We start from the raw sequence: 27,726 nt of genomic DNA on the forward strand, positions 1-27,726 counted from the left end.
AACCATTAAAACCAGCATAAATTTCAGTTTGCAAAAGTGCCTCTTTATAGAAATGCCTTCCCAATGAATGTTGTTAGAAATCTCACCACTAGCATGTCATCAAGACTGTATTCTGAAGACAACAGCTTTATATATAAAATGCTGGGCATTTGTTATAAAAGAAGTGTACAGGAGCTTACAGAAGACAGAACAACTATTACAGCAAACTCTGGCAACTAACGTAGTATGTGGCAGCTTAGAACCTGGCAAGAACATATGTATGACATGATGGACTGAAAGAAGGGATTAATACCAAGGAATCAAGCTGATAAATAGTGATCAATAATTTACTAATCTTGAGAGAAAGAACAGTAGAGTCATAAACTTAACATAACGAGATACTTTCAGGATGCTCTAGCAAGGGCTAAGATAAGTTAGATGGGAACATCCTGAGAGCGTACAGACACACTGGCTGAGACCAAGATAAGGGAACTTAAGAAGTTTAGAACCAACTGATAGGGCGGAATAACCAGGGAAATTGGGAACCAGCAAAGATAAGTCAGCAAGAAACCACCCTGGCAGCAAGAACAAAGCAGTACAAAGGTCTGAATCCACGCAGCTGGACATAGTGATGAGGAGGAGAGAACGACCACCAGAGAGATTGTGACTCCTGAGCACAGACAGGAGATGGACGCAGAGACTGGGGAATAACCTGTCGTGGGAGGAAACTTATGATAATGAGTTCTCCGAAACCTAATTAATATATAACCAAGTCCGCGGGAATTCTATGAATATGCATGTCTATGATGCATAAATACTGTACCTGTTGCTTAACACGTTGCACACATTTGGAGGAGCGATCCCCCATGCTGCCCAGCACTGAATATACATGCCTACTTTACAGTCTTACAGATTGTGGAGTCTGTTTTCTGCACGTCAGGAGTGATAATTTATTACTGAAAATGTTAGAGGTCAGAGTAAGGCATGTCTCTGAGTCTTTTCTCCCTCCTTCCCCATTAAGACTTGGACTGTATCTTTCCCTCTTGTTTACTGTAACATTTCCTGCATTTGTTATATTTTTTCATAACCTAAACCTTTTCATCTCCAGTACTTAGCTTCATCCTCATTCTGAAAATACACTGATAGAGTTTCCTAATTTTAACTTCAAGGACTTCTTGCAAGGATTATCACACTCTGTAACTCTCATTCATTGGTATTTGTTCTCCTGGAAAATCTCTCACTTATTTTTCTTTTACATAACACAAGAAACATAAGAATGGATTACCTTTAATTTTCTTGGTTTGCAAAGAAAGTACGGATGACAGAGCACAGTCTGACTTAGGTGATGACTTGCAGTTGAATCATCTTCCTTTTCTCTCACAGTGGCTTGGTAAGTGACTATCTTTGGCTACTAGGCTGTCTTAGGATTTTTGCTAGACTGCACTGCTTATATCAGACCCACAGTAAGACCCACATCAGAGTTTTAACATACCAAAGATGGTGTTCAATGGGCTTTGTAGTAAAATGGATGAAGTATTGTGCTATAGGCAGTTTTGTGTGCATACTTATGAAGAACTTAGGACAACTGAGAAGGTGACATTGCAAACTTATTTTATATGGTATTTTTTTCTGTAAAGAAAGGGAAATGGATATATGTTCTGTGCAGGAATGAGTATATGTAGATTATTGAATAGGTACAATTGAGTGTATATTTTAACTACATCTCTGTATTGAAAAGTTTGTGCTGGAAATTAACACAAAGTATTCTTTATTCTATGTAAGTAATCTTCTTAATTGACTTCTATTTTTACCTTAAATACTAAAATAACTGATACATTGAACAGTTACTGACAATTTAAGCAGTTGCAGAAAGTTTTCAGTTTTGTAGTCCAGACAGTTTGCTAAACCTCAACAATGCAGTGCAATTCCTACGCACTTCTCCACTAATTAATTCTATTTTTTGTGGGAGTCATTTTGGGCTGTTTAGAATGCATGAAAGCCATGGCAGCAAAAGTAGGTCTCACCTATGTCTCCCATCACATTTCCCAAACCCATTACCTCTAAGACATTTGTGCTAAACATGATCATCTCTTGCACCTCCAAGCTAGCATGGAGGTAGATGGGGCAGTTTTGACTCTTTTAGGCAAAACAAAGGATTTCTGAAGTCTATGACACCCTGGTGCTATAGACAGAAGAAGGAGGGAGAAAGACTCTCTCTCAGTTCTTTTGTCATGTACATTGTTAGATTTCCTTCAGAATGCAAATTAGCTGACCAATGAAAGATGTTATCCGAACAGCCAAAGTGCTATTAGTTTAGTGAGAGGTGGAAAATGGGAAGAGTTACCTGGGTCACAGAAGAATGAAATACAGATATGAGAAAACATCGTTGGTATTCAATGTCTCTGAGATCTATTGCATACATTCATTACCAGTCTGACTCCTGTCTCCTCCTCTCGAAGAGGTCTCCTGACCTCTTCGTCTCTTTCCTCAAACATTTCCACAACCCATAAAACCTCCTCTGCTCCTCTTTTCCATTTCTTGAACAATTCTGCCTTTGCCCAGACACTTGCATGTGCAAATTATTTTATTCTGAAAACCATTCTGTACACCATTTGAGAATTTTCAGAAGCTACTACTGTTCTCAGACAGAATAACATCTTCTGATTGAAGTAGAACATAAGGCTGAAATCTTGTCCTCACTCAGCCATACGGCAAATGACATTTACTTCAAGGGTCACATGGCTTCATCTAGACTAAACACAAACTCATTGTGATACATGTAGCAGCCTTCATCTCATCCTTATTCAGATCAAATCCAAGACAGGAGGGAAAATCGGGTCTGTTGTAACCTTGTATTTTGCCTGGATAAGAGATGAAGGTATGTGCAGGCTACTTATGTAGGCCCTGGGGCTTTGAAGGCTGCGTGAGTCCCTTACTTCAGGCAACATTTAAACTGAATATACTTACCATGTTATATAGAAAATCTGCTATTTTTGTAATATATCTTGCTAACCCTTACAGTAATTTCCTCTGTAACTGTACCATGGTAGATACGTCCTGTTACTTAGAACCTTACAAGTCTCATGTACTTATTAAAAGGCTGAAATTCTGTCTTCTTATTTATATAAATGAAGATTTAAATTTATGCATTAAGTACATTTCTCCTGCTTCACACATACATGATATCCAGAAAAGATCTGTTGTATACTTACTCTTGTGTTGTTTCTTTCAGCTTTCAGTTCTGAAATCTCCTCCTCTTTTTCAAGCAACTGTTCCCTGCACGCATTTAATTCTTTTGTCAGTGCAGCAAATTCCTGTGGAATAAAGTTATATATGATTACTCAAGATATAAGCAGTAGAATAATCAAATGCATATGCATTCTAGAGTTTGAGGACTTAAATAATATTTAGAAATCATCAACACAAACTAAAATAGCATATGTAAGCATCAGCATCTCCTAAAACCATTTAAAATCTGGGCATATCTAATAAAAAGTGCCTACGTTCAGAAACAAAAGAATGTTCAAGATGATGGCAACATCCTCCATACACAAGTTATCAGAACCACACCAGAAGAACAACAGATTTGGTCAATTTCATAGCAACAGAGAGACCACATTTCACACATAATGAGGTTCAACTCAACATAGCCAGTTAGTGAGTGTTCCTGGCTCTTCATAAAGCAGCTGTTGCAACATGGCATGGGAGAAAAACCTTAAGGTATTCGCTGATCAAAATCTATCTGATATCAGATTAAGGTAAGCAACATGTGCATAGTCAAAAAAATACTCGCATTATTTTTACTTGATATTTGAATTTAACTATTAAAATGTATTTGGGCATTATAGTGAAAGGCTGTGATGAGTCAGAGCAATATTCATGTTTCTTTGGAGTGAATTTCTTATGAAATAACAACACAAAATGAAACTGGATTTTAAGTTTCTCCCAATGTTAAGTTTTATACGTGCAACTAATAGGTTTACAAAAAACACATTTTCTGTTGTCAAAATTCCTATTAAAATGTCTTGATTTTACCATTGCAGTTACTCTTCAAGAATATACATAAATTTTTGTCTATACAAAGCGCAGTCACAGATTCGTCATTCATTTCAATAACGAAAAGGTTTCACACCATATGTGTTTATTTTTGATAGGCACAATATATACTAAACTGTAGTGGTTAATTTTGTCCTTTACAGCAAAAAGACGCTATGTATCTCACAAAAGCAGTGAGGCAAAGGATGAAAAGCTTTTAAAATTTGTGTTCATATGTCATAAGAAAAAAAGTATATTGATGAATAGCATGGCAGCTTAACAAAGATGTATACATATTTTTAAATACTAGGTTAACTTTAGTTCGACCAAAACAGTCAGTGCTTTAGAGCACCCACAAGCAGCCAGAATTAAACTGAAGTCATTCCTAATTCTCCCCCTCCCCCCAAAAGAATGCAGTTTAAGAAAAAAACATGTCCAGGTGGTTTATCTTATCAGCCAGTAGGATGAAGCTGAGACTAAATCTACTTATTTAAGACAAAAGCTAGCAATGATCTCAAAAGGGCTTGGTTTGCTGCATCCCCTCGATTTCCTGAGAGCAGCTTTTATCTGAACCAAAGTGCTGTTCAACAGAAGTTTGGTAGGTATAAGGCTATAACTAATTTTATGTACCAAATGAAAATATAATATTTAATAGAAAGCCAATGATCTCAAGTCAGACTGAACTAGAATTCTGAAGCACAAAACCACACATACATACATATTTTTTCTTTACATTCCTCTAAGAGAAACATTACAGCTCTAGAAAGGTTGAACTCTTGTTACTAATTTGCAGTTAATACACCTGCACAAGTGTCTATAATACTTTCAGAATTTCACCGAATACATTTTCTGCATAATCTATGCAGTATGCTATTGTTATTTCATTTTTCTCGTTTCTCTGTATTGTTTCAGTCGGAATTAAAATAAACATTTTGGCATATGCTTGGGCATCCAATGGGTTACAGGTGGTGAAAAGGACAAGACGTACCTGGTGACTTACAGTTCCAGTTTCTAACTACAGTAAGGCAAAGCAGTCTGGTAACATGCTTTTGGTGCTTTGCTTGGAAATGAAAAAAAGATATGAGTTTATTAAATTGTACATTCTTTGCTGTGTCAAGTAAGCCTGCTACCAGCAATACAGTCCCTAATGCTTTGGTGAATATAATCTCAAATAATTAAGGAATGGAGTTTCTACTAGTTTACTGAGCAGCACAGAGCTTATTCTTAGGGAAATTTTCCTTGGTCACCAGCTTAAGTTTTCCCTTGCTTAAAAACAAATCGTTACTCAAAATTTTGCTCCCAGACAGTCACATACCTAGCATAGTGTCCTCTCAGCCTTGAAATATCTTCAGAGTATATTCATAATAACTATTAGCATCTGCTTTAGTTGGGCTACATGTGTCCAGTATTTAAGACCTTTTCACTTGAGTCACTGACATAGCTCTGTCAAGTCTTTTAATTATTCAGTTGCTGCTGCCCTCTGAAATTCCTCTGTGCTCTTGACATACCTGCAGTACTGGCATTTACGACAAGTAGTCACCTCTGTGTACCTCTGGAGCTCAAGTGGCCAACTTGCTTCATCTGGAGTACTAGAGACTACTCATTTGTCAAGAGCTTTCACTTCTCTGAATCGAATGATGACAAAAAGGGTTTTTTTCCTTGGTGTTTTTATCATAAGGCCTTTTACAGGGAAAGTCTCAAAGCAAAATTGTGTTTGCTCTGGAGCTTTACAAATCATTATTTCGGTCACATCTGCTTTGATGAATTAATAACTGGGATAAAACCTCACAACAACTTGCTTTTCAATTCATACTTCCAAAACTACAAGTAAAACTCATTTTAAATATGCCTTTTTTGGCCAAGATATCTCTGAGATATGGCAACATAATGCTCCAGGGCACGTGTTTCTCCCACAGCTTAGAAGCAAAGCAAAGCAAAGCATATTTTTGTTTTACCCAGTTATGTAATAAATAACATGTGACGATAATGACCTCTGCTCTTGCATTTTCCTTCTACATATACAGGGATCAGGGGAATACTGTCATCTGGAATTATTATTTGTAGCAGAAATCTTGCATGGTCAGTCATACTTTGGGAGCCCTGAAGGTACTATCTGTTGCATAACTAACAGGATTTGACAGGCACAACCACACTCTTAAAGCTTAAGTAGAAGTTGTATGGCTATAAAGCTAATTAAGAAGTAGAGTGAATTACAACTATATGAGAATTATGCCATTGATTGCACTGTTTCTGTACTATACCATGACATCAGGACACCAATTTCATAATAAACACCCCAAGAAAGAGCTTTTTTTTTTGCCATCTGAATAAACACAATCTCAGAGCCTATCTTATCTGCTGTTTCTCTTTTTGTTTTAACATTTGGGCTATAACACTCAGTCTGACTGAAAACCAGCTGACTCAAAATGACAGCTCTTCATTTATACCATGTTTATCTTTGAAGAGAGGGCAGAAGCCTCGAAAACAAAGTCAACAGAAACGTGTAGCCACTGAAAGGACTGCTAGGCGTTACAAATCAAATAAAAAGTAACGGACTTCCCCCAGTGAAGCAGCTGAGACAGGGTCAGAGCAGAGGCCAGAGGGTGCTCAGAGAGTGGGAGGCCATGGGGACAGGCCGGCTGGCAGCGCGGCAGCATTGGGCAGGAGAGGCCTACCACAGCTCCCTCACCATTCCATCTCTGCCTCTAGGGCCTGGCTTAACAAACGCTGCTTTCTCTGTTTATTGTTCCCAGGAAAGGCCTGTGAGGTTTATTCTTTATGACCTAATATACAGAAAATGTATATGACCAGTCTCCAAGCTCAGGGTATGTCACAGAAATTATGAGACCTCCTAGCTGCGATGCTCAGCTGTTCAGGCTGTGTATACAGTCCAGTACAGAGCGAGTTGAAATGAAAATACAAACAGCCTCTCATCATCCCCACAAAAAAATAACTACTAAAAGAAAGGAGAAATTTTGCAAAGGAAGAAAAAAATCCATAAAATTAAGTTTCAGAGATACTGAGAAGATTTGGCTTAAAATCTCCTCCTCTGGATTTTCCATCTCTGAACCACAGTTCATTTCAGGAATGCATGAGTGAACTAATTTCTGCATGGAGAAAGAATTGTAAGGCTTTATCATTTTTATTTTATGTTCAACACAATCAATGTCAACCAGTTTTCTTTCCTACTAGAAGTAACTTTTTTAATACAATAAATTACTATCTACTACAATTCCCTCCAAGTTTCAACCTTTCATTTATAACGTATTAATCCAACCCAATTTTGTAAAAGAAATTGTACCTTCTTTCTTTTCTTATTATTCTTTAATTGGAAATATTGTTGGAAATCTGCCATGTTTTTTAAATGACCAAGTATTTATTTTAGCAATTTTGCCATTACCAACACACAGATTTCAAATTTGTTGATTCCTGTTAACAAGACAAAACACTACAAAATTCTGACTGTAATTCACTGTTTATCTTCTTACTACAGAAAAGTCATAATAATAGTCCTTGATTCTAGATTAGTTTGAATCCAAGATTTAAGTCTGTGGGTTTGGTGTCAATGTTCTGAAATGTTTACTGTTACATTTCAGTTCAAAATTAAAGCTCATTTGCACACAAGTTCTAGATTGGAAAATGTGTGCCCTGAAATACTGTATTGTAACAGGACTCAGGTGAAAATAGGCAATCTGTTTGAATCTCAGGACTAAAATTTTGGTCCCTTCAAAAACAAAAAAGTCATACTTTCAAAATTTTAGAGTAGTGTCTGAACTAATCTCTTAAAATATTATCAGATCACTTTGCACTATGATGCTGTCTTCATGGAGAGTTTTCTGTACTTCTTCACAATCACATGTAAGCAAAATTGACTCAGTCTCCCTTTTCCTCATTTTTATACAGTGAGGGTTTTTTTACCCCTTCAGGAAAATTGGCCACTAGTAGTAAATGATATAATAAATAATATTACATGAGTGGGCCACATCATATTGAACCACTGAATCTCTAATTTGAACTGAGTGTTAACTTTGTTTGACTCATATCATGCTTTCACAGACAGGGAATAAGGTGCTTTTCTTCAGGTATGATCTTAGTGGCTCTTACATAGCCACTAATCATGCTTCAAACTGTCAAGGAACTACCAGCGTGGTTTGGGTTATTTATTGGTCTGCAAGACATCTAAAATGTGGAAAGTGTGATTAAATGTGACAATGTGAGAGTTCATTAATTCACAGAGAAAAATGAAGAGGATGAGATTTCTGTTACATAAGAGAGACTGGACCTGTGACCCCATTTTTTTCCCCCCAGAAATGTGGGGACTGACAAATTCTGAAATATGCAAACACTTACCCACACGTAAGCACACAGTCAATGCTCCTTGCAAGACAGAAAAAAACTTTTCAGAGGTTTAGAGCCAATGTTAACATCTACAAGAATTAATAATCCTAATACATTCACTGAACAGAAAATGGGACAAACGGACAACTGCTATATAGCTTTCCATTAAGAAGGAAAACTTCTTTAAACACTCAATTGAATCAACATCAGATTTTGAATGCAGTTTTGCAAGTATTTACTTAATCAGTCATCCCCTTCTGGGTAGAAGAAATAATCTCAGACCAGTGTTGCCTCTCTGTGCATGGCCTACTATTGCAAATTAATTATTTACCATTATGACCATGGTCGCCAATTAATCCAGATATAACTGTTCAAGAAGATAATCCTCCAAATTCTTTTACAGTGCCTTAAAAAAACCCAAGAAATTTGCTTCTAGAATACACTTGAAAAGAATAATAGAGAAGTAAGTATTATACTAGATAAAATTTATATATCTGATTAAGGCCATTGAACATATTGAATGAATTTGGATATACATACTTTGGTTTATCTTTGCAGCATATGTAACCTGACTTTTATATAAATGTCATCTAAATTCAACAGCTGTATCATGTTACTTTCGCAATTTTTTAGAAGAATAAGAGTACCAAAAGTATTCAAAATTATATTTCAAAAGTCAACCAAAAAGAAACTTGAAATGTTATCTGTTTAAATGTTAGTCCATGTGATAGTACTTCCAGATAAATTTAAAGATAATGGGAAGAACGTGCCACTGTCAGGACCTGTGGTGCATTCTGCCCAGTTCTCCTGCGGTCGTACACACTGACCATATAAAGGTTAATTCCTACAGACTTTAAATACCAAGGCGAATCTGCCCAGCAACACGAGGATTATGACAATGGCTCAATTTTAGGCAATGATTTGCTAACCCAGGATTACTTCAGGAAGAAATCTGACACTACATACTCACAAGCCATGGGCACAAATCTGCCATGATAATGGTCACTTGAAACTGCGGCAATAATAACATGAGTAACGTTTTAGAATCGTTGTTAAAAAGTAGCACAACCACAAGCAATGACCCAAGTCTAACTCTCAAATCAGTACCAAACAGCCAAACACAAACCTGTGTTCCACTATTTCCCAAATTACCCAGCAAAATTGTCATGTAAAAATGTAAATTTTACACAATATCAGCTAAAAACTGCCCAGTTGACATTCCTATTTTTTTCACAGTCAATTGCTCTTTAATGGAAAACTGCTGAATAACGTAGGCAATCTGCTGCTTTAATAATGTTTTCCCACTCCCTCTATTTTAAAATAATTTAGATACGATGCTCTGTATTATCTGTTGCATAGCGACCACTAAAATTTATGTTTTCTGAAGAATAATGTCCACCTGGTGGGTATTTGTCTGTTAAAACAAAGCTAGGTTTCACACTTACAGTAATAATAAAGCAGAAGGACAAGGGAAACAGAACACAATAAAGTCGACAATGTATTTTTACTTTTTTACCTAAAATTTCCTGTGTTCTGTGAGACAATTCAGATTACGATAGCATATGTGAGTCCACAAAAGCTTAAAAAAATGATTACAAGCACAAGGCAGTAGATGCTTAAAATTCTATGTTTCTATTTTGTCATCCTTAGTATCAAGCTATAAAGCTTGAGGCTTCAAAGGACTTGACAGCCTCCATCCATAAAAAAGTAAACGTTAAAGATTATAAAAATATAGCATACTCCAATTTTTTATAAAATTATTATAATGTAGCAAATCCAATTATACCAGAGTCACTCTCCCATATTTATGATCAAGAATGAAATTAAAGTGTTTTTTTTTTTTCTTAAAAAAAAAGTAAATTGAAAATCTAAAGGTCTCTTGTTTGCAGTTCATGTTAACTAGATTGGTTCAATTTGGAACAGATATCACAGTGGAGGACAGCATACTCTGTTACTTCAAAAATAACAGCAATTGTGTCATCAGTGCTTTGCTCCTGACTGACGGGAACACTGAGGCACAGAGAGTCTGTAACCAAATTAAACAGTTGTTGGATTATTACTGAAATGAGATATGACAAAACATCACTCATCTAAACACCTGCAAATATAATTAAAGCTGAATTTGTAATTCAGGTGGACGGCTTTTAAACAGTTCATAATATTATAGATCATGGAGGATGAAACTGCAGACTGGCTTACAATGTGTTTTAATTAGTCATATTTCAGAATGTTCTACTATGCATACTGTACTCTATTTGTAGAAGTATGACTCATGTAAGACACTATGGCAGCACTCTTTTCAGAAGTGCGATGCGAGTGTTGTTAATCAGGGCTGTAGTGATTTTTTCTTCAAATCATACAACTGAAGTATGGAAGTGAATCAGCTATATAAGGGAAATTGCACCATCACCTTTTCTTCCATTTAGTAATAAATGCTTTTGTTTTACAGATATTCACATTAACTTCTTCTAAAAGTAGATAAATAATTTGCAGATAATACTTTTGTTGCAGACTAGAGTATATTATTATTTATATCAGTCTTGATTGATTAAATATTCTACTGCATCCAAATCGATGACAATTCACTACTCCACAGTTAGAAATTTATCATCTATGCATAAAGAGAAAGAGCAAAATATGGTCTAAAATGGCAGACTATGACTAAATCATAAAATAATTTAATGAAAAATTGAATTGATTTTATTCCAATTAATGAGAAGTACATTTTCCCAGATATTTAAATATTAAATATGTGAAATGGTGACAGAGCAGTAGGATAAGTGAAGAATAAATTGCTGTATTGAATTACAAGACTACAACTTCCCATTGCCACTACAGAGTTTTAATTTATGCTTATCATCCTACATTTTTTTTGCAAGATTAAAATAAACACAAAGTTCTAAAGGGAATCACCCTGGACGTATGCAAATTGTTGGAGTGCTTTGCAGACTGTACGATGGCCTCAGCACATACGGGCATACATACAACTCTCCTTATAAGGTAGATTGAGGTCAGTACATGGCCCTAAGAAATAACCTAAAATAAATCCTGACAGAGAGGATATATGAAGGATGACTGTAAGAAGCAACACACACTTACCAGTAAACAGAATAGGCTTTGTCTTATAATGTTGGTGAGGAATGTGCAGCTTATTTTGGTGCCAATGTCAGCTTACAAGTCTGGCTGACTTTTAGCATGCCTGACTCACTTTTCAGACTCTTTACTTCTCTAGCTTTGACTTCTTTCTCCAAACAGCATCTTGTTGTTTTTTTCCAGGCAAACTTAACAAAATTCAGTGTGACCTTTCCTTCTCCCTCATTTTGGGGAACATATACTATTGTGACACTTGTCTCCTTCCCTTCTTCCTCAGCATTGTCTCTGGGTCAATTTTATCCATGATCACTCAGTTATTAATAACAGGTCAACAAGTCTGCTGTTTTGAGTCAGAATATATCTTTCCTTGCACAGTAAAATCCTACTTTTTCCCCTTTCAGAATTTGAAATAGCATACTAAATAATTGACATTAAATAATTTATTATTTTAAATATACTTAAAAATAATTGAAAAATTCATCACTTTATAAAATCAAGTGAAAAGTATCTGATATTTTGGCTGTTTTCCACTGTCACCCATAAACAAAGGTACTTTTAGGATGTGATTGACCCAACATGCTATAGATATCTCTTTTGCATTGAAAAGAACTGTACCTTTGAATTATTTATTTTTCTGTACAAGGCTTCTATAAAGGCAATGGGGAAAACTTCCTCTTCTACACCATAGATGTCTGCTTCTGGTCTGACTGGTCCCAGCCTAACTAAAGCTTGAGAGAAATAAAATTCCTAACTTTTGCTATCAGGGATCAGTTTATAGTTGGTATCACTGATACCAACTATAGCGGGGCAATCATCTCCCACGCTCCACCCCCAGAAATAAAACTGTGGAAATAGCAAATATAAATTCATAGTAATTATCTCACTCTTCTAGGTGCCAGTATTCAACTGGAGCAGTATGGGGTGGTTTGGTTCTTGGGGAAGATAAGACAAGTGACCAGAGTCAAGATGAATATCAGGAAGGTTCAAATGAGAATATAATGAAATGTAGGGGAGAGGGTATCTGTAAGATGGTTTAAAAAGCACAGATTTCTTTCTACATAAAAGAAAAATTTAACTAGGGACAAAGTAATGCTGCTACAATAAGCAAAATGTTGTTTGTTATAATGACAAGAGTGATTATTCTCTCTGTGCATTGAGAGTGGGGCATAAATAACCACGGTAAACTGCAGCTAAGGCAGTTCAGGGTGGTATTAGGAAAACTATAAGAATAGTTAAGGAACAAACCTGACTATATAGGAACCGTGTAGTGACACACTTTCAGTGACTACTCAGAAAAATATCTATGAGGATTTATGGTCTTGTCTCTAAGAATGAAGATGGAATAAGTGACATTTGGAAGATATTTCCATTTCTTGTGTACATGACAATGAATCCATATATACAGTTTCACTACTGTGAATTCTACTTTACTTTCTACTGGTAGATCCTTTGATTTAGATGATTATGGTATATACTGACTTCTATGATTAAATTGCATTTACATATAGCACTTTCTTGGTGTCTCCGTTGGAGTTAATTTAAGCCATGGATTTCACAAACTTGCTTTCTGTTTGATACAAAATGTAAGATATAAGTGGTTTGTTTTGCAGAAATGTTTTTTTTGATCCTTACACTGAAAACAAATAACTTTTTCTTCTTATGTTGATTCACTCTCCTTCCAGTGAGTCTAAATAGTTATCTAACATCCACAAAGTACAAATAAGTACTTCAAGAAGGAATCTTGATTTTGCTCTTTCCAGCAATCTAATAGAACACTTGGCTTTTTTATGTATAATAGAAGTAACAATAAAATTTGCTCAAACCTTGTTTTATATACTGAGACTGTCAACAGTAATATTTCATTTGGTCTATACTATTACAATGAACTATTAAAGCTTCAGTAGAGAAAATGAGATAATTAGTTGCAGATGTTCTTCATCAAGAAATATGATGAACTGGTAATTATTGACATAGACTTTGTCCTGAGGAAAAATATACAACGTACTTACAGAAAACAAGAGCAGCAAATTAAAGAATGGCGTCTTCTACATCAGAAATTGCACAACCAACAAAGATCTGATTAGCCTCTGTGCCTCACATATTAAAGATAAGGAATAATAAAATACCTTAAAATGGTGTTAACATTCAGACACTGGCAATTTCACCCATATGCGGTCACCCACTATGAAAGGCTTTAAAGATTCTTCTTAAGAATACAAGATAATCAATGTAAAACATGTAGCAGTTTTTCAGTTCTGAAAATGTTGTGAGTAAACTTATCTTTGTCTCTCTAAAGAAATAAGTTGATAAAGCCTGGTAGTTACTAGTAATAATAATAAAAATATTTATTATCCTAAAGGACTTTATTTATTCTAGTCAGCAAAAATAACAGGAAGATTCTTGTTGATTTCAGAAAAACAGGACACTAAATCAGAAATTTTGATGAAAGGACGTTTTCACTGATGTTTAATAATGTGCTGCACTCATGAAAGGAGAAAAAAAATTATAAATTACATCTTCTATACAGAGTGTACTCTTGAACACAAGAAGTAGTTCAATATAGAAGAAAAAATATTGCTTATCAAGAACTCCACAGGACGCTGGTGACTGCACTCAATAGACAAGAAATTTATATCAAAAGAAGGCCTCATTAGCTATAAAATTTTGAGCTGCCCGCTGGACAGGTGGTCCAGAGGCTGATTCTGCTCAAAGTCCAGGCAATTCATGCCTCTATGTCCACGTCTTCTTATTTAGTCCTTCAGGCATGGGTAATGCCTGTGCAACACCAGAGAATAGCAGGACAGCAGCCCAAACTGAGACCTGGTCCGTGGCTTCTAAAAAGTAGTGTGGTACCTGTTCTGATGACAAACGTATGAATATAGAATCATAGAATTGTAGAATGGTTAGGGCTGGAAGGGATCTTCAAAGGTCATCTAGTCCAACCCTCCTGAGTTCCTGTTGCATATATTGCCAGAGCTACTCACATATGTATATGATCACCTTCCATAAACATTACACAATATATGAACTAGAAGAAAGTTTTGTTAATTTAGTTACTTACCTTAGATGACTCCACGTAACACTAGTTGTGTTTCTCTATAAAAAGGCAAATTCAGAAATGGGCAAACACAGACTATTTTTTTTAAAGTTACATTTAATATATCTACTACAAGTGTGTGTCACAGAAAGTTTTGCTACCTAATCTCCACACACATTTCAGAAGCAGTGGGGCTTGTTTGAAGTGTGACTGTCACTTTGAAAACTAAATCAGATTTGCTGATCCAGATCTAGTGCTCTAAAAGAAAGTTATACTTCAAACAAGCCTAGCTGCCTTTGAGCTGCTGTAGAGCTACTGTTTCTGTTTGAAGTTCATTATCCTACTACATTACTACCAATTCAATGTTACATCTGTCTCCTCTTACAACGTTGCATCTCCAGATAACTAAATAAACACAGATGATAATGTTCAGGACAGAGTACACGTGACGGCTTTGAGCTCTTCTGTTCAGGAAAGCTCACTTTAGGATAACAGCTATCACCACAAGATCTGAAAGAGCCATATGAAGGGGAAAGGAAATAAAAATTAACATTCTAAGGTTGTGTTTTAGTGAAATATATGCATACTCACAAACACAGACATACAGACTATTAAATACTTTCACCAGATATGTTTAAATCTCATAACCAACTAGACTCAGATTATAACTTAGCCATTCTTTATCACTCTGCATTCACAGTAGCTAACATCAAGAGAAACGGAAAACATGATTTTAATAATACTGGTTCCCAGAAATCCTGGTGTGTTCGCAACACAACCAAACCATGTTTATATTATGCCTCCTCTGTGAAATAGAATGCATACAGACTCAATCCTACCCATAGGTATGTCTGCCAGATTCACTGCATACAAATACTTCACAAACTTCTTTGTGATTTTTATTTCTCCAAGATGCGCTAACACTCAAGGTTCAGAAATTAAATGAAACAATCCAAACCAAACCAAAACTCAAAAAATAGCTAACATATGTAAAAAAAGTGTATGCTAAATACGTATTTTTTCCTGGGTATATTTTTCACAGTATATTTCCAGAAATGAGACCATTATAAAAATGACAAGTAAACATCCAAACACAGGCAAACACTAGAAATCCAACAGAAGTGGAACACTTGTTTCACAGTATGCTCATAATTGCCAGCTGGGTTGAAATGCATTAGTACTGTAAACTCATAAATCTTCCCAAAGTTGTTTGCATAGCTATATGTTATCATGCAATATTGCTAAATCGGATAACATTCTATCTTTCCTAAACTGGTGGTTTATATTTCTCATGACAACCACAAGACAGCAACCACAATATACAACTGGACACATGCCATAGCTTAGGGTCCCATAGCAATTCAGAGTACTTCAAAACCTCACACTATAGTCTCCTTCTTTTGTCCTGGTACCTCTCTGCCTGAAACCTATAGTATCTATAGTAAGCCATTTATGTTAAACATTTACCTTTTAGTTCCTTAGTAAAAGTGGAAATTTTCTTCTAATTGTAGAGAAATACTTCAATCAAGAGAAATGGGATTTGATATTCTGATATAGAGAAAAATAGATAATGAATTAAGGTTATAGCATTGCATCTTGCCACTTATATATGAAAATAATTTTCCTGGTCATAAAAGCAAGATTTTTCTAAACAGGAAGAACATAAATCCTGCAGAAAATGATTCCTCACTAGTTCTTCATTCTCTAGGGAACGTATGTGCTTTGCACCTTGTAAAAAAAAAGCAGTGGGACTTAGTTAAGTGTAGATAACTAATAATTACAGCAATCATACTATACTACACTTCATGAACTTTGATTTAGAGACACGCAATCCTCTTCGTTTGAAGCACTGAAATCAGCTCACCTTCAGCTCTCTCCCAGGAACCGCAGCTATCTCACAGTTTGTCTGTAAAGTGTCTGCAGGTAACCTGGCAGGTAAAATCCCTGCTGGGGTGCTAAACAGTTTGGAACGGTAATGTCTCAGCACACCTGGGCAGAACACTCTGTCCATGTCTTAACCTGTCTGATGAACTGAAAACCTGATTTTGTCTGCCAAAAGGCTAGTTGCCTACGCTGTATTTAGTATATAATCACCACATATGAATTCCCTAGAAGTCTTGAAGATACCCTCATAGGTAGACATCTTCAAACAAGTAAATTTGGTATTAAACTTTGCTCATTTGTAATATCTAAAAGAACCTGGTCAGAGAGTATTGGGCTCTGACATCCTGAAATCCAATAGCTCTCTCAGATTTCCTCACTTCTTTAGAAATGGGTGGCATGTGTGGAGAATTGCAGTTTATGTTGGGGCTTTACTAAAAGGACAGACCATGGGACTACACTGTGGATACAGAGTTTCAAAGCATCTGAATAAAACTACTGCTCCAAGGGACTGTGAAATGTTTCCAGAAGTCTTGACTGCATTGGCAAACCTCTTAGGACTAACAACATATGAATGATTCAGACTGAAAAGCTTTTTCTATGAATTGAATTTCTGCTGAGTTGAAATAGGTTTCTATGGCAGCAGTAATGTCATAAATGATTCCTCATGGCTTAAAAGCACCAGGCAGCAATGCCTCTAGCACCTACTGCACTATTTTCAATACAGAAAAAAAAGTCATGCTGGGACCCAGACGAGAGACATGCATCATCAGCCATACCCTCTATCGGATTTGTTAATGTGGCATGGCTAACCACATTAGAAAGTTAGCCCCTCACAGTAAAATTTCCTAAACTAGATCCCAAAAATGCCTTAATATTTTAGGAACTTTTAATTCTGAAAAGTAATCTGCATCTTGATATGTAAATCCAATGGATGGATTCCTCCTCAGGGACAGAGTTATTGATTTATATAGTTAGGATTCCTCTATCCTGACTTAGGAGTCTGACTTCAGATGTCTCTCTCAAAAGTCAGTCAGGCTTAGAAGTCTAAACCAGGAAACTTCTTTTGAACTGCATCCTGGGCTCCATCAAAAAAAGCATGGCCATCATGGCCAGCAGGTTGAGGGACATGATTTTGCCCCTCTACTCCGCTCTTGTGAGACCCCACCTGGAGTACTGCATCCAGTTCTGGAGCCCTCAAAATAAGAAGGACACGGACCTGTTGGAGTGAGTCCAGAGGAGGGCCATGAAGATGATCAGAAGACTGGAGCACCTCTCCTATGAGGACAAGCTGGGAGAGTTGGGGCTGTTCAGCCTGGAGAAGAGGAGGCTCCAGGGAGACATATTGTGACCTTTCAGTGCCTCAAGAGAACCTACAAGAACACTGGGGAGGGACTTTTGACAAGGGCATGTTGTGATAGGACAAGGGCTAATGGTTTTAAAATAGAAGGAGGTATATTCAGGCTAGATATAAGGAAGAAATTTTTTACACTGAGGATGGTGGAACACTGGAACAGGTTGCCCAGAGGCGTGGTAGATGCCCCATCCCTGGAAACATTTAAGGCCAGGTTGGATGGGGCTCTGAGCAACCTGATCTGGTTGGAGATGTCCCTGCTCCTTGCAGGGGGGTTAGACTAGACGGCCTTTAAAGGTCCCTTCCAACCCTAACTATTCTATGATTCTATGAAAGGACAAGGACTAAACTGTCAAAACTTGACAAAGAAAGCTGGTGCTTTTATGTAATTTGAAAATATTAAGAAACCCAAACATACCATCTCATGCACACATAGCTTCAGAAATTTTTGTTACCAGAAGTACAATACTTGGAAACACTTTCTCATAAAGGTCAAATATATTGGACTTTGTCTCTGGCTGATCCAAGTGAAAGTAACATAACTTTCCCTTCGGTCCTTATGCTGTAACACTCCACATACATAACAAAATAATTTATTTATTTACTTATTTTTATTTAATGAAATTGTTTTTATAAGTTTGCACTAGAAACTCTACCCCAAGGCCTAGTATTTAATCATATTGTGTGGTGTGAAAGCAGAGAAATAGTTTCTCTCTGAAGGAATTTACAATCTAAGCATAAAAAAAGAGGTAGTAAATTGTGAGGGACAAGTCAGAGAGAACGTGACAACATGACAGATAATTGACTTCAGCTACATACTGCATAATCAATTTTCCTGATAAATCAACAGAAATGAGAAAAGATAGACACCACGGGTACCTGGGCAGACAAACAAGCAGTAATCCCAGGGGAGAGTGGAATTATACACTTTCATATAGTAGAATCTAGAGCTTGATCGGTCTGTATTGTGCGTGCTCTCCTTCAGTGCTTTGACTGCTGACTCTTGCTTCAGAGAGTCATGTGCCAGCAACATGGGCCATGCTACCTTTTGACACAGCTCACTTTTCCGTGAGAGCTCTCATTTCCATTCTCTTTCCCATCATTATGTCAAAACAACATTGTGAGGTAAACATAGGAAAAAGATTTCTCTTCCTGATCAAAAGTAAAGTCGTCTTTTCAGCAAAATGAAGCAGCTTTGAAAAGTGCATTAAACTGAAAACAGGAAAGCAAATTAACTAAATGATGGTGGAAATATGAACAATAACTGAAAAAAATGTATGTAATACATAAAATGTGTAAACAGTAGCTAACAGTGTTATAAATGAAGAAAACCCCAAATGAATCCCAGGATAGACATTCAACAAGACAGAAGTAACCTCCAGATTTCAGTAATCTTCTACAATGGAATGATATAGCAATTAATTAAAAATAGATGTAACATTTAAGTAAAAGAACAGTATATAAAAATAGCAGTGAAGAATATAAAAACAAATATATTATTGCAAAGGATATGGGCTTTCTGATAGGCATGAGAATTAACCATGTCTCTGTGTTTATGAAGATCTAGGGCAACAGCCATACATTCTTCTATAGCCCACCAAAAGCTGCAAGTGGAAACTTTATACACTTCAAGAATAAAGGCAAAATCACATACACTATTTACACTTCCTCAGCCTTCAAAACGGGGGAACTACTGGCAAATTGCTCCGTGGCTTGCTGTCTCTGGCTCATGACAACTCCCAAACCAAACATGGGAATTGCTTTGGGTGAGAGCCAGTTGCCCTGGGGATAAATTGTGCTGGGACCATTCTAACAGGTTACAGCTATGGATGATCACCTCCAGCCACAGGGAATCTCCATGGTGCAGCAATAGCTTAGAGTCAGGGCTGTCCTTCACTGCTGCAATGTTCCTAGAGACAGATTAAACAAAGACTAGGAGATGCTTGCACCCGAGGATAGAAAGTGTAGGATAGAACACAAAAAAAAACTGTTCTGTGCTTCCCTTCCCTTCGGGTGCTTTCTGGGGTAAGCAGCAATGTACATTTATGCCAGCTACAGAGGTGCCTCCATCTACAGCCTGCAATTCCCAAATTGCATTGTGAGCTGTCCATACGGCTGGCAGAATAAAAAAAAAAATCATCTGCAGATGGCTGTTGTAGCATCTGATTGAGATTTAAGACTCAAGATGTCCTGCAGCAGCTTCCAGTCCCTGACTCCCTAAATGTGCTAGAAATTCCTAAAAATTTTTGCCATGGTACTGCCACTTCACTCTCTTTCCTAGTCCTGATCTTGGGAGAATGCTTTTGTTCAGGCCAAATAAAGTTAATTTATACAACCTGAATAACTTAATTTCCTCTGCTCACATTTGGAAAGTGCACGATATCACAAGCTGTGACAGAGATACAGGCTGAAGAAGATGTCATCCTCAGGTGCAGCTCTAGAGTGAATTGCAAGAGGTCAGATCTTAGTAAAAATGTAAATTTCCATGGGACCCTGTATAAACTTTTTTTTTGTTCCTTAGACACACTAACAAATAACCAGAAAAATGTCATAATTTTTGTCATGTGAAAACAGAATATTTTAAGGGGAGACAAAGAAGTGGAGAGAATGACATGCCTTCTGGGATACCTTTGGAGGATTTTGGACTAGCTAAAATATATAGACACAGGTCACACATTTATGGTTACAAAAAAGAAATTAAACCACAAGATAGACCCTGAAAATCTATCTCCTTACCCTGTAAAGCATATGTTATTTGCAGAAGAAACCAAACCTATTGCATGCTAAAACTGCCCCAGGTGTACGTCACCTGGAAAGCTGGTCCTGGAGCTTAACCGTGATTTTCAAACTCTACCACTGTAACAGCCCAGACTTGTGCTCAAAGGGATGTAAGAACAGAAAATTAACAGGAATGTTATGCTATTTGTGGGGAGGAGGTCATAAGACCAGACTGCCCTATGGAAGAAAACTGTAAAACAGTACCTAGGAAGTGCATGTTTTTTCCTACAGTAGCTCCCAGATGCTCCTATGTGTGAGCAGTACGCTTGTTTCTGGTGAGTTCACAGGATTGAAACTCACTATAATTTCCAGTCTTTTCCTCCCTCATGGAGAAAAAAATGGACCTACTATGGACAAATTGTGACTGCAAAATGCAATTTGATACAGGCTATGTCATACACGTCACATTATGTATCTCAATTTAGAAATACCAAACGTATTGTGATGTCTTAGTCCCATTTTTACCAGCTTCAATGGATTTGGGTTCGGAGTTAAAATAGGTGTAAACGTGTGAGAAAATAAAAACAGTGAACCACTACCAGTGGGACAGCATAGTCCGGTGTCAAGACTTTCCAGCTACAGACTACGTAATTTATAACAAAACGTATTATTTTTAATAGGTAGGCAGGTAAACCACATATTGATTAACTGGATCTAATACTAAACAATACATCTTGATAAACTGCATATTTTCAAAGATGTTATTTAAGCATACAGTTATAAATCAAAATTGATTCCCTTTCAAGATAAATACTGATGCTTACCCAATATTTTAAAATCAATTGAGTTGAAGAAGTGGTTAGTTCTGTATCTACTTTCATCTGCTTTAAGAGAAATATCAAAGACATTGTTTATGGAATAAATAAAAATGTATTATGAAATTTGAGGATGATATTTGAAAAACAAAACTAATTTAAAGGTAACAGCTTCTAATAAAGCTTCAGTAATGATACTTGGCTGAAAAAAAACTCAAAAAAACCTTCTGAAACTAAATGGAAATATAAAACTCCTTTTGCAAGACTGCAAGAAGAAATAGATTTCAAGTGTAAGCTTGAGCTAATAATATTTCAGTAACTTTCTAATTATTTTGCTTTAGCAAAAACAGTAGATAAAAGAGACAAAGTGCCAAATTTTCATCTGATGAAAATGACCAAAATATATTGAAGTCAATAGTAAAGTACTTATTTAATTCACCAGAAAAAAATAAGATCATTTTAAGAGGTACTTCCACCACTTCTGAAATCCAGTTAGGCTTTTTTTTTTCACAACATAGAATCATAGAATGCTTAAAGTTGGAAGGGACCTTCAAAGGTCATCTAGTCCAACCCCCCTGCAAGGAGCAGAGACATCACCAACTGAATCAGGTTGCTCAGAGCCTCATCCAGCCTGGCCTTGAACGTTTCCAGGGATGGGGCATCCACCACCTCTCTGGGCAACCCATTCCAGTGTTCTACAACTCACATTGTAAAAAATTTTTTTCCTTATATCTAATCTAAATCTACCTCCCTCTATTTTAAAACCATTACCCCTTGTGCTATCACAACAGGCCCTACTGAACAGCCTCTCCCCGTCTTTCTGGTAGGCCCCCTTGAGGTACTGGAAGACCGCTATCAGGTCTCCCCAGAGCCTCCTCTTCTCCAGGCTGAACAGCCCCAACTCTCTCAGCCTGTTCTCAATAGGAAAGGTGCTCCAGCCCTCTTATCATCTTCATGGCCCTCCTCTGGACCTTCTCCAACTCGTCCATGTCCTTCTTATGTTGGGAGCTCCAGAACTGGATGCAGTACTCCAGGTGGGGTCTCACCAGGGCAGAGTAGAGGGGGAGAATCACTTCCCTCGACCTGCTGGCCATGCTCCTCTTGATGCAGCCCAGAATGCAGTTGGCCTTCTGGGATGCAAGGGCACATTGCCGGCTCATGTTGAGCTTCTCGTCCACCAGCACTCCCAAATCCTTCTCCTCAGGGCTGCTCTCCATCCATTCTCTGCCCAGCCTGTATTTGTGCCTGGGATTGCCATGACCCAGGTGCAGGACCTTGCACTTGGCCTGGTTGAACTTCATGAGGCTGGCATGGGCTCACCTCTCCAGCCTGTCAAGGTCTCTCTGGATGGCATCCCTCCCTTCCAGTGTATCGACAGCACCACACAGCTTGGTGTCATCGGTGAACTTGCTGAGGGTGCACTCTACCCCACTGTTCACGTCGCCAACAAAGATGCTGAACAGGGCCGGGCCCAACACGGACCCCTGAGGGACGCCACTCATGACCGGTCTCCACCTGGACATCGAGCCACTGACCACCACTCTCTGAGTGCGGCCATCCAGCCAACTCCTTATCCACTGAGTGGTCCGTCCATCAAACCCATGCCTCTCTAGTTTAGAGAGAAGGATGTCGTGCGGGACAGTGTCAAAAGCTTTGCACAAGTCCAGGTAGATGATGTCAGTTGCTCGTCCCTTGTCCACCGATGCTGTCACCCCATCATAGAAGGCCACCAAACTGGTCAGGCACGATCTGCCCTTGGTGAAGCCATGTTGGCTGTCACCAACAACCTCCTTGCTCTCCATGTGCCTTAGCATGGTTTCCAGGAGAATCTGCTCCATGACCTCGCCAGGCACAGAGGTGAGGCTAACCAGCCTGTAGTTGCCTGGGTCCTCCTTGTTCCCCTTTTTAAAAATTGGGGTTATGTTCCCTCTCTTCCAGTCATCGGGGACCTCACCAGACCGCCATGACTTCTCAAATATGATGGCCAGTGGCTTGGCAACTTCATCCACCAGTTCCCTCAGGACCCACGGATGGATCTCATCAGGTCCCATGGACTTCTGCACCTTCAAGTTTCTCAGATGTTCCTGAACCTGCTCTTTGAGTACAGTGGGCGGTTCTTCATCCTCGCAGTCCCTGCTTGTGCCTTTCCACAGCTTGGGTGGTGAGACAAGAGCCCTTATCGGTGAAGATTGAGGCAAAAAAGTCATTGAGTACCTCGGCCTTCTCTATGTCCCGGGTAACCAGGACACCAGTTCCCTTCCAGAGGGGGCCTACATTCTCCTTGGACTTTCTTTTGTCCCCTACATACCTATAGAAGCTTTTCTTGTTGCTTTTTATATCCCTGGCCAGATTCAATTACATCAGGGCTTTAGCCTTCCTCACCCGATCCCTGGCCACTCACACAGCCTCTTCGTAGTCCTCCCAGGCTACCTGTCTCCGCTTCCACCCTCTAAAGGCTTTCTTCTTCACTTTCAGTTGGTCCAGGAGCTCCTTGCTCATCCACGCAGGCCTCCTGGCCTTTTTGCCCAACTTGTTCTTCGTCAGGATGCACCTCTGCTGAGCGTGAAGGAGATGCTCCTTGAATGTGGACCAGCTTTCCTGGGCCCCTCTTCCCTCCAGGGCCACCTCCCATGGCACTTTGCCCATCAGGTCCCTGAAGAGGCCAAAGTCCGCCTTCTTGAAGTCTAGGGCTGAGAGCTTGCCATGTAGTTTCCTTGCTGCCCCGTGGATCTTGAACTCCACCATGTCGTGGTTGCTGCAGCGAAGGCTGTCCTTCAGTTTCACATCCCCCACCAGTCCCTCCCTGTTGGTGAGCACAAGGTTGAGCATGGCACCCCTCCTTGTTGGTCCCTCTATCGCCTGCAGGAGGAAGTTGTCATCCACGCATTCCAGGAACCTCCTGGACTGCCTGTGCCCTGCCGTGTTGTCTCTCCAACAGATGTCAGGGTGGTTGAAGTCCCCCATGAGGACCAGGGCTTGTGACCGTGAAGCTGCTCCTATCTGGCTATAGAGTGCCTCATCTGCTCTGTCCTCCTGGCCAGGTGGCCTGTAACAGACCCCCACCGTAACGTCCCCTGTCCGTCCCCATCCTCTAATCTTGACCCATAAGCTCTCTGTCAGCTCCTCCTCCATCCCCAGCCGGAGCTCCACACACTCCAGCTGGTTGCTGACGTAGAGAGTGACACCCCCTCCTCGTCTCCCCTTCCTGTCCTTTCTAAAAAGCCTATACCCCTCCATGTTGACGCTCCAGTCGTACGAGTCGTCCCACCACGTCTCTGTGATGCCAACAAGGTCATAGCCCTTCTCGTGGGCACGCATCTCCAGCTCTTCCTGTTTATTTCCCATGCTGCGTGCATTGGTATAGAGACACTTCAGCTGGACCCCGACAAAGTTGACTTGCTGGCTGGAGCAACAGGAGTTCTTTTGGACCGCAGTTTCAGTTCATTTGCACTTACCTGCGATCCTTCCTCAGCTTCTGGACCCTCGGTGCTGGCACTGGCACCATGCTGACAGCAGTGGGCTGAACTGTGCTCCCCCTTCCCCAGCAACACTAGCTTAAAGCCCTCCGGGTGAATCTGGCAAGCCTTTGTCCCAGCACACTCTTCCCCTTCTCAGTTAGGTGCACACCATCTGCCTCTAGCATCCCGGGCTTCTCAAAACACTCCCCGTGGTCTAGCCCTGGCTGTAGCACCACTCCCTGAGCCACGAGTTAACCTGCCAGATACGTCTGGCATATACATATACATATACATATACATATACATATACATATACATATACATATACATATACATATACATATACATATACATATACATATACATATACATATACATATACATATACATATACATATACAAGCTATTTTTATTTCTTTGATAATTTTGCAAAGCGGAAGCAGTTCTGCTTGTATTCTTATATTCTTGCGACCAAATGCATTCTTGCTGTCCCTGGCAGGGATCATGCCCTTCAAGGGGAGGCACAGATTGAGCTCATTACAAGAAGATGTTAAGGACTTAGGAGAGGAAAGCAGCCTCCCAGCACACGCTCCACATCTAAATCTAACTGCATCCATGCTTCAAAGTGTCCTCAACAGATTCTTTTTCAACTCTCTCATAATTAATCTATCTATTCCTCAAATGCAGTATGAGTTGATTCCATAAATCATGAAAAGATTAATTGAGTTTTATTAAAAGTTTTTGATCCTCAGCTGGAGGATGTGACCCACAGAAGACAGGAGAATTCATTTTACATTTTATTTTATAATAACAAAATAAGGTTATTTCTTCAAAGGCATTTTTAAAATTAGTATTTTAAAAAGTGGAGAAGCTATCCACTTTATGTAAAATACACTATGATTGCTCACTATCCCGTTTTCAGCATTATGTTCATACTACTCTCGGAACAGAAATTTAGACTGAATCAGACTAATCCTGAGAAGTTTTTACAACTAAGATCTGAAAATTATTCTTCCATTCATATAAAGTTTGGATTAAGCCTAATTGCAAGTATAATAAACCCAAGAAGTCAGTCAATATGCACCAAAATCAAGAAGTCATGGTAGTAAAATTTGTTCACTATTTGTCTGGGGAATAATCTATTCATATAGAAGAAGTGTATGTTTAAGAGAAAGAAAGTTTAACATGTTTAGCGGATCACAGGATGCCTTTCTAGAAGTATCTTTGTAAGGTTTATTTTTGCTCACTTCTCTCTAAATATGTGGGGTTTTTTTTTGTTATTTCTGTTTTATTTTAAAGTATTTCTCTTATTTCAAATAATCTGTCTTTTCACAATTCTCCCTTATCCATAATTGCACCTTACTGTACAATTAAACTTTTTACTATGTAAAATATAAGATAGGGAATAATGGAATATAAAGCCAGTTGATGCTAATCATTTGATATTGTTGAGTCCCTAAGATGTGTAATAGAAAGGATGGACATATCTAGATCAAAAATAATATTTTACATACATACAATAATCAGATATAACAAAGATCAGACAACAAATAACTGATGGATCACAAGCCCTTCTAAAGTTTTTTTTTTTGTGCTTCTTTTATTTATCTAGATTAAAATGCATCAATAAGTGAATCTTTAAAAATAAGAGTTGCAAAATTTATTGTATCACTACCCAGGTAACCTTTAATAGGCTTAGTACATATGAATGAAAAAGTAATGATGCAATTCAAAGGTCAGGTGACAACAAAACTCTACAGAAGGATGATATTCCCACTTCTGTCTTTTTGCAAACATAAATTATTTCACACTGCAGCAGCATTAGAATGTAAAGGTAACATTGAATGAAGTTTCTCTTCATGAATTTCTTTTAGTGGTCTGTCATCATGGATCCTCAGATAAAGAAAATAAATATGCTATATTTGAGATATACAGCTTAGAGTTCTCACAGTACAGATTTTTTTTTCCCTGGCATGTCCTTTAGGAAACTGAAATCAAGTTTAATCTTTCTCTCAGGATTACATTCAATCATTATTGTATAAAGCATTTAGACATTTCCAAGCCAATGACTTCCTTGAGGCACTGAGGAAATTCAAAACATAATCTTTGGTGTAAGCTTTTTCCTCTGATCCATCACTTGCAATATCAGTATGCTTTCCAATTATTTCTAACTTCAATCTGCTGTAAGCATGAAACAACTGCTTAAGTAATACTGACCTTTAAAATAATTCCTTTTCTTTCTCGAGGCATGTTTGTTTCTTCTTAGCAGACAACTATTAGCTATTTAATACATCAAAACTACTGGCTAGGGAAATAATGACAACAAAATTTCTATCTCACCACTCAAAATACATTTGTATGTATACATAATTACATCAAAAGGACTATATTAGAAGAGCGCAAGAGTGTTATTTAGGTGCCAGTACCAGGATTGTGGTTGTCTGCAGAAATGTCTCCTGCACACAAGCCACTATTATACCGTCATTCACAGTTTTGTCTATTTTAACTGAGGAAACCTTCTGAAGGGGCTCCTCTGTCACACCTTCACCCTCTCTCAGTCTCTAGACCTGAGACATCTTTCCTATAAAACCTGATACATTTTCAGAAGAAGTTTTCTTTTTGATCATCTGCTTTTTCAGTTGAGAGCTGTGTCATTGAAAACTTCCTTCTCTACTTTTACTTCTCATGTCTCAGTTGGTGTTCCTCCCCAACAGCCACCAGCTGTTGTTCCCACTGGTGTCTCTGATCCCCCACCTGCTTCCAGACTCCATGCTTAACAATTCATCATTATTTCCCCCTTCCAGTCCTTGGCTGCCCTTTTCAATCTAATCGCTATTTCTTTCTAGTGCAGGATTTTTCCCCTTTGCATGGGAAAGCTTCCGCCTCTGCCTCTCCTCCCCTTGGTTCCAGCAAAGGCGCCACAGCAGCAGGACAGAAAGGCTCCCAGGTTCACTAAACAAAAGCTATACACCAAAAGCAAGACAGACTGGGAGACCCCCAACACCAAAAGTATGTTTC

The 27,726-nt window shown here is 38.3% G+C and overlaps 1 protein-coding gene across 1 annotated transcript in view; it reads right to left on the minus strand.

The window, feature by feature from the left end:
- PPFIA2 (PPFI scaffold protein A2) overlaps window positions 1–27,726 on the minus strand; it is a 332,013-nt gene that overhangs the window by 122,947 nt on the left and 181,340 nt on the right. The window contains exon 4 of the mRNA XM_086749863.1: window positions 3,192–3,293. Coding sequence (XP_086605989.1) covers window positions 3,192–3,293 — 102 coding nt within the window. The remainder of the gene's footprint in view (window positions 1–3,191; window positions 3,294–27,726) is intronic.

This window comes from Chlamydotis macqueenii, chromosome 1 (genome assembly GCF_036417535.1).
Source record: "Chlamydotis macqueenii isolate bChlMac1 chromosome 1, bChlMac1.mat, whole genome shotgun sequence".
NCBI lineage: Eukaryota > Metazoa > Chordata > Aves > Otidiformes > Otididae > Chlamydotis > Chlamydotis macqueenii.